Raw genomic sequence first — 15,704 nt, 5'->3', positions numbered from 1 at the left:
CTATGCAAATGATTTACATATATAATCCAATTCAACCCACAGAAAAAACCTGAAAGATGAATACTGTTATTGGATTTATAAATAATAAAAGTCTAAAAGAAATATTTTAAAACAGAACTAATGGAATTCACTCATTTGTATGACTTTAGTAGGGCATTCTTCCTTCCACAGGCCAGATGCTACATACATACAAAAATTTTCTAAGGAAGGAGTAAAGTATCAGAGACACTCTAAATCTAGAACGTTATACATAAAATTGTTAATATGGCAAGACTATAAGGGGGATGATTAAACTTTATTTCTAAAGTTAATAAGGAAGCAAAATAAATACCTCAGGCATGATATAAAAATGTTCAAAGCCTTAAAAAATCAGGAGACAACCAAAATAAAGCTTTAATTTGAATTTCTAATATGGACACATAGTATAAAGATAGATTACCCATATCCTATTTCCTAACTCTTCTATATTGAAGACTTTTAACTTCTTCTCAACTTTAACCATTCCCATGGAGGAGGGCTGTCCTCCTTAAACCATACTATCCCTACCGTGATCACCACTTACTATTCATTCTATTAAATTTAACACCTACCAAGTACCTACTATGTATCAAAACTGTGAAACAGGAAATTACAACAATCCCCATTATCAGGGAGTTTATAAAGTGAGGAATAAAGAGAAACACAGAAATAGATTACTGTAACACAGTGATCTACAATGCAATGCGGACTTGTAAGAGTAGTACAAAGTGCCACAGTCCACAGAAAGAATATCAACTAGAGAGGTTAGGAGACTTCTTCCTTGAGGATGAGATGTCCATGCTGCTGCTTCTATTTTCTGTAATATTTTCTATTCCTCCAGCTCTCTTAATTACTACTTCTACTCTACCTAATTTTATACTTCACTAAAATCTCCAATTCCTTCACACTTTGGTCAATTCCTTCATACTTTCTATCCCATCCTTCCCCAATAAAGAGATAAAAATTGTCTACACTGAGTAGCACTGCTTTAGGATAAATGTTGAGAATTGAAATAAGAGGGGAACATAGGGGAAAAAATTAACATCAAAGAAAAGAATAATGTGTAAAAATAATGTGTGAACCCTCAAGCTCAGTGCTCATAATCTCCTACACCTCAAATTTCAATATCCTTCTGCCACATCTGCCCTTCAAATCCCTAAATCAATCCAAGTAATTTTCAGCTGCTGAGCACTATAGACAATGATAGGAGCTTGCTGTTAGAGCCTTATAAATGCTGACTAAGCTCAGCTGAGTCCCTGACAACCTCAGCAACAGTGGACACGTTTCTAACTAGCTCTCTCTCTGGAACTCCACTGCTACCACTAAAAACTTCTCAAACTTAAAAAAAAAAAACTTCTCAAACTTATCTGTCTCTAATCTTTGCTGCCCCCAGCCAGCTGTCTCACCTACATATTTTCAAAATGTTATGAATAATAATTATGCATAGGTGAAAACAAGTATTACTTTGGACATTTTTATAAAAAAAAAAAAAACTGTCGACTAAACTTACTCAGAAATCTAAGTAAAGATCCTAATTTATTTCATTGAGAAAACGGATTTGGTCACAAAGGCTGACAATTTCAACCTTTAAAAATTCAGCCAAAAAGCTGAACCAAACTCAACTCTCAAAATTGATGAACTTAGTAGTTAAGCACCAAAGGTCAAGTGACTTTTTTTCAGAAAAGAATGTGCACCAGGTTTTCCTAGTTTATGAACTCTTATTTTAGATACAAATCTAATAAATTTGATTACTATAGTAGACTGGAAGCAGCATTCAGAAAGGGTAGGGTTGGGGGATGGGAGAAATTGAAACACTGCCAGACTCTAGTATAATAGCAACAAGATTAGCAGCAGCCAAAGGAAGAGAAAACAAAAACTATACAAATAAACATATAAATGCAAACAAAATAGCAAAGTAGGATTATTTATCAAAGAAGCAAGTACACTTTATGCTTCTATGGTGCCCTAACTCATCACTTATAGTACAAGTGAAAGGCATTCTAGTACAATTGTACCTGGTATTCTATTTATATATAGTTATAAACATTCATACCTACTACAGAAATCCTTTCATTGAAATGGTCAGAATAAGATCCCTTTGGTTACTTAGATTATCTTCATGTATTTATAAAATGAATATATTAAACAGATTTATTCCTTATGAATTATGTTGCACAGATACCCTGTATATAATTCCATTAGTCAGAATGCAGTTTCATTTATCTATTAAAAAAAAATTAAACTGGTTGTTGATTTCTAGTCATATCCACCATTCAGAAATAAGACAATAACTTCATGATTTAAAATTGAGAAAATAGTTTTGCTGACTTTTACATACTGCAGTCACAGCACAATTCTACATTCAAGCAAGAAAAACAAATACTAAAGAAAACTAAAGTTCTTCAGAGTCTAATCACACAGTAGTCAACCAACCCACTCATTAGTCAGTTGTTCTTGCTGTTTCTATCCAATGTTTTTTTCAAATAAGCTTTCTAAATGTAAAATTATTTCATTATTCAATTTTAAAAGTTAAATGAATTCTACAGACCAATGTCTGAAATCTGAGTATACAGCAAAAAAACATAAAAAGAGAAGAAAAATGAAGCTGCTTTAAATTTGCTCTTAGAATTTGTTTTGGAACTTGACAAAATGATTCCTAAAAATTCATATGGAAGAATAAAAATAGGAAAAGAGTCAAGAAATATTTTTAAATGAAAAGTTATACAAATGAACTTGAACTACAATTTTAAATACTGAAACACATTAATTAAGTTATTAATTTAGTTATTAAGCTATAATAACTAAAATAATGCAGTACTGGCAAAAGAATAAAAAATTCAATGGAATAAAGCAGAAAAGTCTAAAGTAATAATTTATTATCTGATAAAGATAGCATTTCAGTTTTGAGGGGAACAGCTTATATAACGTGTGGTGGTAAGACCACTTGACAAATCAATTTGCAGAAAAATTATTTTAACTTAGAACCCTTCTGACATACAACAAAATGGATTAAATATTAAACTATAGAAACTAAAATTCTTAAATACACGAAGATATATATCAAAATTGAGGGTAAGACTTTTTGTCAAAGACAGAAGCAGTAAGATATACAAGAATGATTTGGGCGGTGCCTGTGGCTCAAAGGAGTAGGGCGCCAATCCCATATGCCAGAGGTGGTCGGTTCAAACCTAGCCCCGGCCAAAAACCGCAAAAAAAAATGATTTAACTACATGAAAACTCATATTTTTTTTATTAAATCATAGCTGTGTACATTAATGCATTTAAAAATCAATATAAGCCAACCTACAGGAAATCAAAAGGTAGGGGAATGGGAGAATAGAGAGAATACCGAATATAATTAACAAAAGGTCAACTTTTTAACATATTAAAGGCCCTTAATAAATAATAAGAGAAAAACAAGAACTCAGTAAAATAATGCTAAGAATATAGACAACCACCAAAAAGAAATATAATGGCAAAAGTATTGTGAAGCAGAGCAAAGAAAAGCTACAAAATATAATGTTTTATTATTAAATTGTAAGAGACAAAGATAGAAGTGCTCTCATAACTTGACAGAAGTCTGTATAATGCTCTTATTACCTCTTCTTACTTTGTTAACTCCTCTAGTAGTTTTCTCAGTTTCCTTGAATAATAAGGGCTTCCTTTTGTTTAAACCTTCCTGAATTACTCAAGCCACACACACCCCTACCTCCTTTCTTATCTATATGTGTTGCTTTGCAGAGACCTCCAGATAAATCACCTTAAAAGAAAAAAGACATAAAGCACAAAAAAATGTCTATCTCACATTCTCTGGGTATACAAAGGCAAAAAGATCATATTTATATTTATTCATATGTGGATAAAGAAACTTGAATGCACAAGAATAAAACTTGTTATTCATAGAGATGAAACTAGGCAACAGGCACGGGAGAGTATCATTTTACTGAATAACTTTTTAAATATATAAATATGTAGCCTACAAAAACTAAACTGAAAACAATTCTTACACACTAAAAAAAAAAAATTACTCAGTGTTGGCAACGCACACATTACAACTCATTAGAGACATTATGGAAAATCATCAGAAGCCTTCTAAATAAGTATACCCACTGACCTAGGACTCCCAGTTCTGGAATTCCTAATGAAATAGCCAGTCATATGCTCAAAGACAAATAAGTAGAAAGGAAGTTAACTACAATGAAATTCTTAACACTAAAAAATGAGACAATTTAACAAAAATGTTCAAAGATATCATAATGGAATAGAAACAAAGTTATACAATAGTAAATATAATATGGGCTTTTGATATTTATTTTTTCATGTTTTATATGTACTGGAAAGAAACTGGAATGAAAAATGCCAAAGCATTAATACCACTCTAATTCAGTGAGTTTAAGGTATTCACTGTGATCTCTCTGTATCTTCTTTCACTTTGTCACCCTTAGTAGAGTGCTATGGCATCATAGCTCATAGCAACCTCAAACTCTTGGGCTTAAGCAATTCTCTTGCCTCAGCCTCCCAAGTAGCCGGGACTACAGACGCCCTCTACAATGCCCAGCTATTTTAAGACGAGGTCTCACTCAGTCTGGCTCAGGATAGGGTCTCAAACCTGTAAACTCAGGCAATCCACCAGCCTCAGCCTGCCAGATTGCTAGGATTACAGACATGAGCCACTATGCCCCGCCTCTCTTTGAATTTTCTTTTTTTTTTTGAAACATCTCAAGCTATCATCTGAGTAGAGTGCTGTGCTGTCAAAGCTCACAGCAACCTCCAACTTTAAAGCAGCGGTTCTCAACTTGTGGGTCTCAGCCCACAGGAAGTATATTAAAGGGCCGCAGCATTAGGAAGGTGGAGAACCACTGAGCTAAAGCAATCCTCTTGCCTCAGTTTTTCTATTTTTAGTAGAGACAGGGTCTCATTTTTTGCTCAGGCTGGTCTCAAACTTGTGAGCTCAAGCAATCCACCAGCCTCGGCCTCCCAGAAAGCCAGGATTATAGACATGAGCCACCACGCCCAGCCCACTCTGTATTTTCTAATATTTTTATTTTCAGGAAAAAAAAATATGAACTGCTTCTATAATAAAGAAATATTTTTAAAACTTTATTTGGAACAAAATGCTAATGTAATAATTCCCCTGCCCATAATATATCCAGAGTTTCTTATTAGCGCATAGTGGTAATGGTAGTTATTTGTTCCTAACATAAAAAAATCCACCAAAGCAGAAAGAACTGAACCAAGATCTTCTGGCTCCAAATTTATAATCTTCTCCACTATATCATGCTACCATAATCACTCACATGAAGTGTTGTTTTTCTTTGTATCAATTTGCCCATTAAAACATTTATATTTTATTACATATCTCAGACAAATGAAGTTTTAGTATCTATTAAGACTAAACATTACCTATGTTCACATACTTCTAAAGATTAGAGATTTACAAAGGGCACTGATAAGCTCAAATTCTAGACTGAAGCAGAATAAAAAAATATTATAAGTGCATGATTTAGAAATGGGTTGTATTGCAAGTATGACTATTTGAAAAGTAATTTCACACAAACGAATGTATTTTTGTTTAATGAATAAATATGAATTAGTTGCTGGGCCAGTGAAAAAATTTAATTAAACCCTTACCCTATTAAATACACATTGTCAATCAGTGTAATACAAGAGTAGGGAGAAAGCCACCAAGGGCTAGTAACACTACCAGTCATGGCAAAATCTAATAATAAGTTGGTTGTTTTAAGACAGAGAAAACTATGGAAAATAAAGAAAGCAGTCAGACGTACACAACAGATTAAGGATTCTCACTACTCTTTTCAAGAAAAATGATGTACAAACTCTATTCTGTCCCAGGAATAAAGTTATGCCAATTCGAAAACCTTCTAATGATTACAGCAAAATTTTTCTTTCTTTTCCATTTTTTTTTTTTGTTTGTTTTTGTTTTTGAGACATAGTCTCACTTTGTAGCCCTGGGTAGAGTGCTATTGTGTCATAGCTCACAGCAACCTCAAACTCCTAGGCTCAAGACATATGCTTGCCTCACCCTCCCAAGTAGCTAGGACTACAGGAGCCTGCCACAACACCCACTAATTTTTCTGTTTTTAGTAGAGACAGGGTCTCACTTTCTTGCTCAGGCTGATCTTGAACTTCTGAGCCCAGATGATCAACTTGCCTTGGCCTCCCAGAATGCTAGGATCACAGGCATATGCCACCACCCCCAACCTACAGCAACATTTTCTAAAAGGCATATGGTACCTTAGTCAAGTTTTTTAAAAAATATTTATACAGAGATGTTTGAAAAAGATATATCTGCAAAAGATGGCATACTTGTACCAACATATGTTTTTGGGATACACTTTAAAATGTTAAAAACAAACACATACACAAATGTTAATATGTTACCACCTTAATTACATCACAAGAAAAGTCAATTACCATTTCTTTGTCTTTAATATAAAACTGCCTATAAGTCGCACATCTAGAGAGAAACAAAGACTACTTTGCCAAACTTAAAACCTATCGTGGTCCTTTACAATCTGCAAATGGTCAAAATTAAAAAGATTCATTCTGCTAATTAAGAATCTACTATTCTTTTCTAAAATTATACCCTTTTAACTTGGAGAGCTGTTTATAATCTGTATCAACAAAACTTACTGTTAAGAGGCAAATCAATAAATAATCATAAATACAAATTTTAATTTCCTATCCAAAATTACTAACCACTCTGATAAATTGTAGGTATTGAAGAATCCATTTTTATTCAATACCTTTTTTGAAGATTAATTTTAAACCTGATACATGTAAAACTAACAAGTTTCAAAAACAGCATAATAAAAATAGACAAAATATTACATAACATATTGCTAATTTTATAGCTATCAGAAATTTTGCAAATATAGCTACATAAAAATGAGCACCCAAACTCACAGTGATATTGTATATTCAATTACACATGCTGGCGTGATAAGCAAGCGTAATTCAATATATTCAGATCTATAGCCCCAAGATTTTCAGAAAAACTTAAGTATATATGATGTATACATGCACAAAAAATTTAAGAAACTGAACACATTTCATTATCAGTCATCGGTCATACTTTCTAAAAAATGGAACATACATGTAATATTAAACTTTCCACTCAAATCTGACATGCCAAAGTAGCCAAAAATAACCTCTTCAAACTTTTAAAGAATTACAGAAAAATGACAGTTTAAAAGAAAAAGTCAATGACTATTAAAAGCAAATATAAAATCAATAGGACATAACATATAAAATATATTTTTTCTAGTTTCAAAGCAACCCAGTAAAAAGCTTTCTCTATATAACATTTTTTCTAAATTTCTCCTGTGCTGTCCAACATGGTAGCCACTTACTACACGTGGCAATTTAAATTTAAATTAATTAAAATAAAATATAAAATTCAGATGCTCAGTTGCCTAGCTCTCTTAACTCACTCAATAGGTACATGATAGTATACCAGACTATCATACCAGACTGAACAGAAATAGAAATTTTATCACGGTAGAAAAGTCTTACCGAATTGCATGCTATAATGTTGATAAAGCCTTTTTCTTTATAATTATGAAATTCTTCCATAAATTTCAAATATTCCCCCTGCACCTGAAACACTTTTTATAAACTCCCTAATTAGTATATGAATGATAATTATGGGTTTTTTTGTTTGTTTGTTTTGTTTTTTTTTTTGTAGAGACAGAGTTTCACTTTATTGCCCTCGGTAGAGTGCCGTGGCCTCACACAGCTCACAGCAACCTCCAACTCCTGGGCTTAAGCGATTCTCCTGCCTCAGCCTCCCGAGTAGCTGGGACTACAGGCGCCCACCACAACGCCTGGCTATTTTTTTTGTTGTTGTTGTTGCAGTTTGGCCGGCGCTGGGTTTGAACCCACCACCCTCAGTATATGGGGCCGGCGCCCTATCGCTGAGCCACAGGCGCCGCCCGATAATTATGTTTTTAAAAGAAGATAATGGGACAATATTTATCATGTGCTTTAATTCAACCTAATTTAATCTTGATATTACCATGTGAGGAGGTAAATACAATCCATATCTGAAAGATATACTGTAGATTTTAGAAGTTTTCCGATTGAAAGCTAATTTTATACATAAAACATATGCTACATAATACACTCAGCAGAGTCTAGGGAAGCACTCAGGAAAATAAGGGAATATATAACTACTCACACTAAAAATAAGTGAAGACTATAACTAGCTGCATATCAATTAGGACCTGGTCCTGTCTTCAAATTAGTTCAAAACAGGGATTTCCATTCTGCACTATGATAATTAGCAACACACTGTAATTTAACAATCTGTGAATTTTTTTTAACTATTTTTCTCTATTTAAAATTTTTCATCACAAAATTATTCAAATGACTCCATCCCCTGAATTTCAAGAATTTCTTTTTTTTTTTTAAGGCTTTTTTAATTTTTATTGGAAATTTATTTATTTACTTATGGTTTTTGGCCGGGGCTGGGTTTGAACCCACCACCTCAGGCATATGGGAACGGCGCCCTACTACCTCTTTGAGCCACAGACGCCGCCCAAGAATTCATTTCTTGACAACATTTTTTCTCCCTGGTAATTACACATAGTATCTTAAACTGAAAGTCCCAGTTATTTTCTTTTCATGAGAGAATGGATAGTAATGTTTAAATATAAAATCAAAATTATATCATGCTACATTTATAAAATGATACTTTTTTAACATAAGCATTTACCTCAACCGGATCTAGGAATTTTAAACATTTCCTATTTCATTTCTGAAAGGAAAAACAGTATAACCAACTTTCCATGATACAGTGCTTTCATGTTCTCAATTTGCTTTTATACATATTCTTACTTTCAGGAAAGATCGACTAAATTTATACTATAATTTGAAAATCTTTGCTCTATACAAGAGTTTGTTATTATCACTGGCATTATCAAAGCATCTTTGGAATATCTATGTTAGCACTTTTTACCTTCAGGAATTTTTCTTTCTTCCAGTTTCCTGAAAAGTTAAGTTAAACAGGGAAACAATATTTGAAGGAAGTCTGTCTGTCTCTACCATCTACTATTAAGATACTATACGTACCAGGGCTCTATGAAATCCGATTAAGTTAAAGATAAACCAAGGAATATATTCTTTCATAGCTCATACCTTCATAACACTAAAAAACACCAAATGATACATTCATATGTAAAACAACGCCCTAGTCTAATACAGCAATGGATAAATAATTGTTGCTATTTAACCAAAAAAATCCCAAGAGTAGAAATAAATCTTTACTTCTCTACTCTAGACTATATGCATTCAGGTCCTCCCTTATAATAAGGGATCAATTAAGCATTGATTTTTTAAAATGCAAAAACTGGGCAGGCATGGTGACTTGGACCTATAATCCGAGTACTTTGGAAGGACAAAGCAGGAGAACCACTTGAGGCCAGGAGTTTAACACCAGTCTCCACCAAAAAAAAAAAAATCAACCAAATATGATGGTGCACACCTATAGTCCTAGGCTGAGACAGGAGGATTACTTAAGCTTAAGTGACTGCACCACTGCATTCCACCCTGAACAAAAGAGCAAGACCACATTTCAAAAAACAAAAAAAAAGGAAAAAAACTGTACAATTACAAAATTAAAGTGTGTATTGTATGTAAAGAAAACTAACATTTAAAAATGTTTTCAATCTCTAGGTTTTAAATACAGTTAAATTTTTCATTTAGAATTCTTACAAACATAAGTAACATGTAAAAAAAAATTTGTGTTAATTTGGTCACATTAGAATTCCAAATCCTACTGTGCTATGAAACCTGACATCACCAGGCCTATAAATATGAAAAAGTACAACACAACAAGACAAGAAATATATAAACAGGTAAAATAAGAAAGTGCTTATGAAGACTTTAATTAGATTGATTCAAAACTTCAATTAATTAATTAAAATTCCTAAGAAGTTTTTAAAATGCCTACAATGTGGACTGAAAAGATTTCACCTTCAAATTTATAAGCTGCTTTAGTTCAACAAACTAAAAATTAAAAAACTCTGGACTCTTCCAGCACAGTTATTCAAAGAGCTATAATAAAGAGCATACAGCAGATACGAGTTACATGAACTAGGTAAGACACAACTGCTGTCAACCAAATCCACCAGCAATTATCTGACTACTAATCCTTTAGTTTACAATCTGTAAAAGTATTTCCTAAAGAATGCTTCACTGGTGGTATTTACCATCCAAATTATAAAATATGGTAAGTTCTTCAAGGCTCTGATAAAACAGACTGGCTGCCACTTCCAATAGCAGATCATGACAGTTTCATTTGTGCTTGACAACTAGATACTCTTCAACCAAATTATTCTGGGAAATGACATTACAATATTGTTATTTATTTAGAGGGCAGAGAGCCAAAAGAAAAACAACTCAATAATAGTGAATGGATGGGAAAGACAGTAGCAGAGGCAATACAAATAGGTTTAGAACTGTAAAATAGCAACAGCAAAGTAGGGAGTCACATGTAAAACAGCAACAGCAAAGTAGGGAGTCACAGAATAAGATTCCTACAACACAAAATAAACACAGCAGCTTACATCTGCACTTTCTCATTTGAAATGAGCATATAAGAAAGATAAATTTTATATCAATTCTAATTTTATATAATCAAAACCTAAATATGTCAATAGAAATATTTATAAATTTTTAAAAATCCCTCCAATTTTGGCTCTGTATCCCTATCCTGTGAAGAAATTCATAAGGAAAAAAATAACTTCAGACCACAAATGATGAATGTTGACTCTCAGGAGTGGCCTCTCTATAAGGTCTGAAATAGAAGGATAATGTACATTTATTCCGGAGCTGTAGCCAACAATAACTTTTGCATTCTGAATGTAGCTTAGGTACACTGGTCAGGAAGATGTTTGCAAAAGTATTTAATAAGCAAGTGCTGAATTAAGCTTGTATTTTTTCTCTGTTTTCTTAAAAGGCCTGAGGTCCATCAATGCATTAAGGAGAACTTCTACACAAATGACAAAAGGAAATACTACTCTACAGCTCTCTTCTTAAAGAAAGCTGTTTTTATAAATCTAAGGTTATCCAACTTTTTCTGTAAAGGATCATACAATAAATATATTCAGCTTTACAGGCCACATGGTCTCTGTCACAAATACTCAAATCTGTCATACAGCATGAAAGAAGCAACAGACAATACATAAGTGAATGAGAATGGCTATGCTCCAATAAAATTTTATTTACAAAAATAAGCAATAAGCCATGGACGGTTCGCTGGCCTCTGCTGTAGGTCATCTGTTTTTAACTTACTAACAAATATACTGTTCCAGTAAATACTACGAATTTTGAAATAATATATCTGACAATTAATATGCACTTACTCAACAAAATTAACAGTAGGGAGAAAAGTTAAGTAAGACTGGCAAAATAGAATTATCACTAAAGCCAGATGGTTAATACATGGGTTCATTATGCTATTCTAATTTCACAAGTTTGAAAATTTACAAAATTTAGGGCGGCGCCTGTGGCTCAGTGAGTAGGGCGCCAGCCCCATATGCCGAGGGTGGCGGGTTCAAACCCAGCCCCAGCCAAACTGCAACAAAAAATAGCCAGGCGTTGTGGCGGGCGCCTGTAGTCCCAGCTGCTCGGGAGGCTGAGGCAAGAGAATCGCTTAAGCCCAGGAGTTGGAGGTTGCTGTGAGCTGTGTGATGCCACGGCACTCTACCCGAGGGCGGTACAGTGAGACTCTGTCTCTACAAAAAAAAAAAAAGAAAATTTACAAAATTTTTCAAAAATACAAAGGAAATCAATGAACTAGCTATACAGAAAAATGAATTTCCTCACCTTACTATAAACCATTTCGAATATGCTCAGTATTTTAAAACATAATTAACATAACATTAAAGATTAACATAAAGCTACCAAAACAATAATGAAAAAACTTACCCCAAGAAGTATCTATAACTATAAACCCTTAAAATTTTCCATAATTTAAAATATAGCTCACTTCATAGAGCTCCTAATTAGGTTTAATTTATTCCTTTTATGCAACAGGAGGTGTCATCAATTTTTGGTTTTAGAATATAATTTTCCCTAAGAAACATATTAACATATAATAGGTCTATTACTTTTCAAATTAATGCATAATTTATCTATTTCTCGGTTTTAAATTATAAGTAATAAATATCAATAGATATATAACCAAATCTTCCTTAGGGTCTCAACAATTAAGAGTATAAAGCAGTGGTTCTCAACGTATGGGTAGCGACCCACAGGAATTGTATTAAAGGGCTGCGCATTAGGAAGGTTGAGAACCACTGGTATAAAGTGATCTTATGACCAAAACATTTGAAAACCCATGACCTGAGTATTTTCAATGCTGTTTAAAATTATGTTTACTAAGCAACTATTAGATAAATGCTCAAAGTCATTCTGCCTTTGAACAATCATCATATATTATAAACCATCATAAACCACTATGAAGGCTATTAATAAAAACCCACAAGAGGAAGACAATTAAACCTTTAAGAGAAATATTCTTAAATCAGTCTGGGCGAGTATTTTATGAGGAGGACCCACCACCACCACCAGGCAATTGAAGCAGCTTCAAAAATACACTACTGGGACCTGATCAAACTAAAAAGCTTCTGCACAGCCAAGAACACAGTAAGAAAAGCAAGCAAAAAGCCCTCAGAATGGGAGAATATTTGCAGGTTATGTCTCCGACAAAGGTTTAGTAACCAGAATCCACAGAGAACTCAAAAGTATAAGCAAGAAAAGAATAAGTGATCCCATCGTAGGATGGGCAAGGGACTTGAAGAGAAACTTCTCTGAAGAAGACAGGCTCACGGCCTACAGACAAACGAAAAGTGCTCATCATCTTTAATCATCAGAGAAATGCAAATCAAAGCTACTTTGAGATATCATCTAACTCCAGTAACATTAGCCCATATCACAAAATACCAAGACCAGAGATGCTGGCGTGGATGTAGAGAAAAGGGAACACTTCTACACTGCTGGTGGGAATGCAAATTAATACATTCCTTTTGGAAAGATGTTTGGAGAACACTTAGAGATCTAAAAATAGACTTGCCATTCAATCCTATAATTCCTCTATTAGGTATATACCCAGAAGACCAAAAATCACATTATAACAAAGAAATCTGTACCAGAATTTTTACTGTAGCCCAATTCATAATTGCTAAGTCATGGAAAAAGCCCAAGTGCCCATCAATCCATAAATGGATTAATAAATTGTGGTATATGTACACCATGGAATATTATGCAGCCTTAAAGAAAGATGGAGACTTTACCTCTTTCATGTTTACATGGATGAAGCTGGAACATATTCTTCTTAGTGAAGTATCTCAAGAATGGAAGAAAAAGTATCCAATGTACTCAGCCCTACTATGAAACTAATTTATGGCTTTCACATGAAAGCTATAACCCAGTTATAACCCAAGAATAGGGGGAAGGGAAAAAGGGAGGGGAGGGAAGGGGGGGTGGGTGGAGGGAGGGTGATTGGTGGGATTACACCTGGGGTGCATCTTACAAGAGTACATGTGAAACTTAGTAAACATAGAATATAAATGTCTTAACACAATAACTAAGAAAATGCCAGGAAGGCTATGTTAACCAGTGTGATGAAAATGTGTCAAACGGTCTATAAAACCAGTATATGGTGCCCTATGATCGCATTAATGTACATAGCTATGATTTAATCATAAAAAAGAAATATTCTCTTAAACTACCTGATACGTCACGAATAATGCATCCAGCGGAAAAGAAGAGCTAAAATGTGCTGACCCCTATGCAGACAACTGTCTCAACAAGTAAAAAAGCTCCTATGTGTTAACACACATTTCTAATAAATATGCTGCATCCTATCAAATCAAGATATTAGTCTTACTTAATGAAAGAAACAGGAAATGCAGCTGACCAGAGCTTTTGGAAAGAAATGCAATTTCTTAACTGTATTTTCTCAAATATTGAATCATGTGTTTTTTAAATCCTATAAGTTTTTTCCCAATGTTCTGAATCGTGATTTCAAATATTATCAAAAGTAAAATATAATTTAAATTACAGTCATAGAATTGTTAACACATGAGAAAAACTAAGAACTCTGTGAAAGCATTTCAACTATCCAATAATATATCCAGTATCCTCTAAATCTACAACTAAAATAGTAATAATCCATTAAACAGATTTGAGCAAATAATAGAGCTAATGTACCTACATGATTATTCAATCTGTTATAAAGATGAACCACTACTCATTTTCATTTGTCAAATATAGTACTACTGCAGCATTTTTAATCAATTTAGCCTCTTCTGAAAATGGCTGGTTAAAATGTTATGAGATTTTCATTTTTACTTGATTAAATACAAATTATTTTGATGTTAAGTTCTGTAAATTTTATTATTTCTACTTTCTCTCTTCAACATGAATAAATTTAAAATAGTAACAGTATACAGAGACATACTTACATCATACTCTGTAATTCTGCTGCAAAACTTACAGACTTCCCTGTACTTCTTCCACTACTTGTCGTGGTAGTAGACATTGGGCTAGCTGCAGTATTATTCATCTAAATGAAAAGGAGAAATAGAGCTTACCAGATGCATTTAACGATAAATAAATGCCTTCCTTAAAAATGAAAGAAACTGGAAATTACTTCCAAAAGTATAGAAAATTTAAATTTCTGATTTCTGTTTTGCATAAAACTGCAAAACAAACTATGCTTCAGTGTCCTCATTTATAAATGGAAATGATAATCCCACTCTCTTTGGGTTGTTTTGAGAATTAAATGAAAGCAGGCACAGATTCAGAAAAGTATTTGTACTAAGTACACAATAAATGTTAACTATTATAATAGAAAGACCTTAAGCACTCCCCTGTCTACTAAAAGCTTTTACATAGTATATAAATTTAGATTACCTTATTTCACAATCACACAACTTTAAAAACCTTTTTCACTAAAAGACTGCAACGCTATTCAACAAATATTTAGTTTCCGTCTAAAAATAAATTCAGTTTTCACTATTGACATCACTACAATTACTAGCCACTCTGACTCAAAATCTCAAATCATTATCTTTGATTCTTTCTCCTGTACCCAAAATTTGTTAAGAAGCCATGCAAATTCTTCTTCATGTATGTTCTCACATCCTCCCTCTCTTGTTCTACTGCCCTGGCCCTCTACTAACTCTTACCTACATCTTCTGTCTCTCCATCTATACATTGCTGCCAAATTTAGCTCCTTAATACCACATATATGGTTTTTCTCTAATCTAACCCCTCCTGTGGGTAATAACAATATTAATAAAGGGAACCTAAACCGTGGTAACTCACCCAGGGTTGAGGTGGAAGAGCTGAGCCCCACAAAAGGCTGAGGAAAAAGCTACTAGAGACACTGCCTGAGATAAGCTTTATATGAAGCTTTTGAGAAGGTGATAGGACAAAGGTCTAAGACCAGAGCTCAGAAAGGAAAGGAAAAGAAAAGAGCTCCACTCAAATTGTGCCTGAAAACCAAAATCCCACAACATGTAAAGATCCTAATGCTAAAACAGTCCCTCATTCTTTTTAAAGCCTTAAATTTGTCCTATTTTTTCACAAAGACTTTTGCAGTAAGTACTTTCTACAAATGATATAGGAAAAGAAATATTACCATTTCAAATTTA

General features: G+C 33.4%; 2 protein-coding genes across 5 annotated transcripts in view; one reads left to right on the top strand and one right to left on the bottom strand.

Annotated features, from left to right (window-relative positions):
- RUNX2 (RUNX family transcription factor 2) overlaps positions 1-15,704 on the top strand; it is a 218,038-nt gene that overhangs the window by 25,251 nt on the left and 177,083 nt on the right. The window lies entirely within an intron of this gene.
- Positions 1-15,704, bottom strand: part of SUPT3H (SPT3 homolog, SAGA and STAGA complex component) — a 502,772-nt gene that overhangs the window by 478,716 nt on the left and 8,352 nt on the right. For 3 of the 4 annotated variants that reach the window (XR_008382414.1, XR_008382415.1, XM_053602206.1), the window contains exon 2: positions 14,511-14,611. The exons of the other annotated variant lie outside the window; for it this stretch is intronic. Coding sequence is in view for 1 of the 3 variants with exons in the window: in XM_053602206.1 (XP_053458181.1) it covers positions 14,511-14,611 (101 nt within the window). In the remaining 2 variants the exon portion in view is untranslated. The remainder of the gene's footprint in view (positions 1-14,510; positions 14,612-15,704) is intronic. 4 annotated transcript variants of the gene reach the window in all.

The sequence above is a fragment of the Nycticebus coucang genome, chromosome 9, assembly GCF_027406575.1.
Source record: "Nycticebus coucang isolate mNycCou1 chromosome 9, mNycCou1.pri, whole genome shotgun sequence".
Lineage (NCBI taxonomy): Eukaryota > Metazoa > Chordata > Mammalia > Primates > Lorisidae > Nycticebus > Nycticebus coucang.
This window is presented reverse-complemented; position numbering and strand designations above follow the sequence as displayed.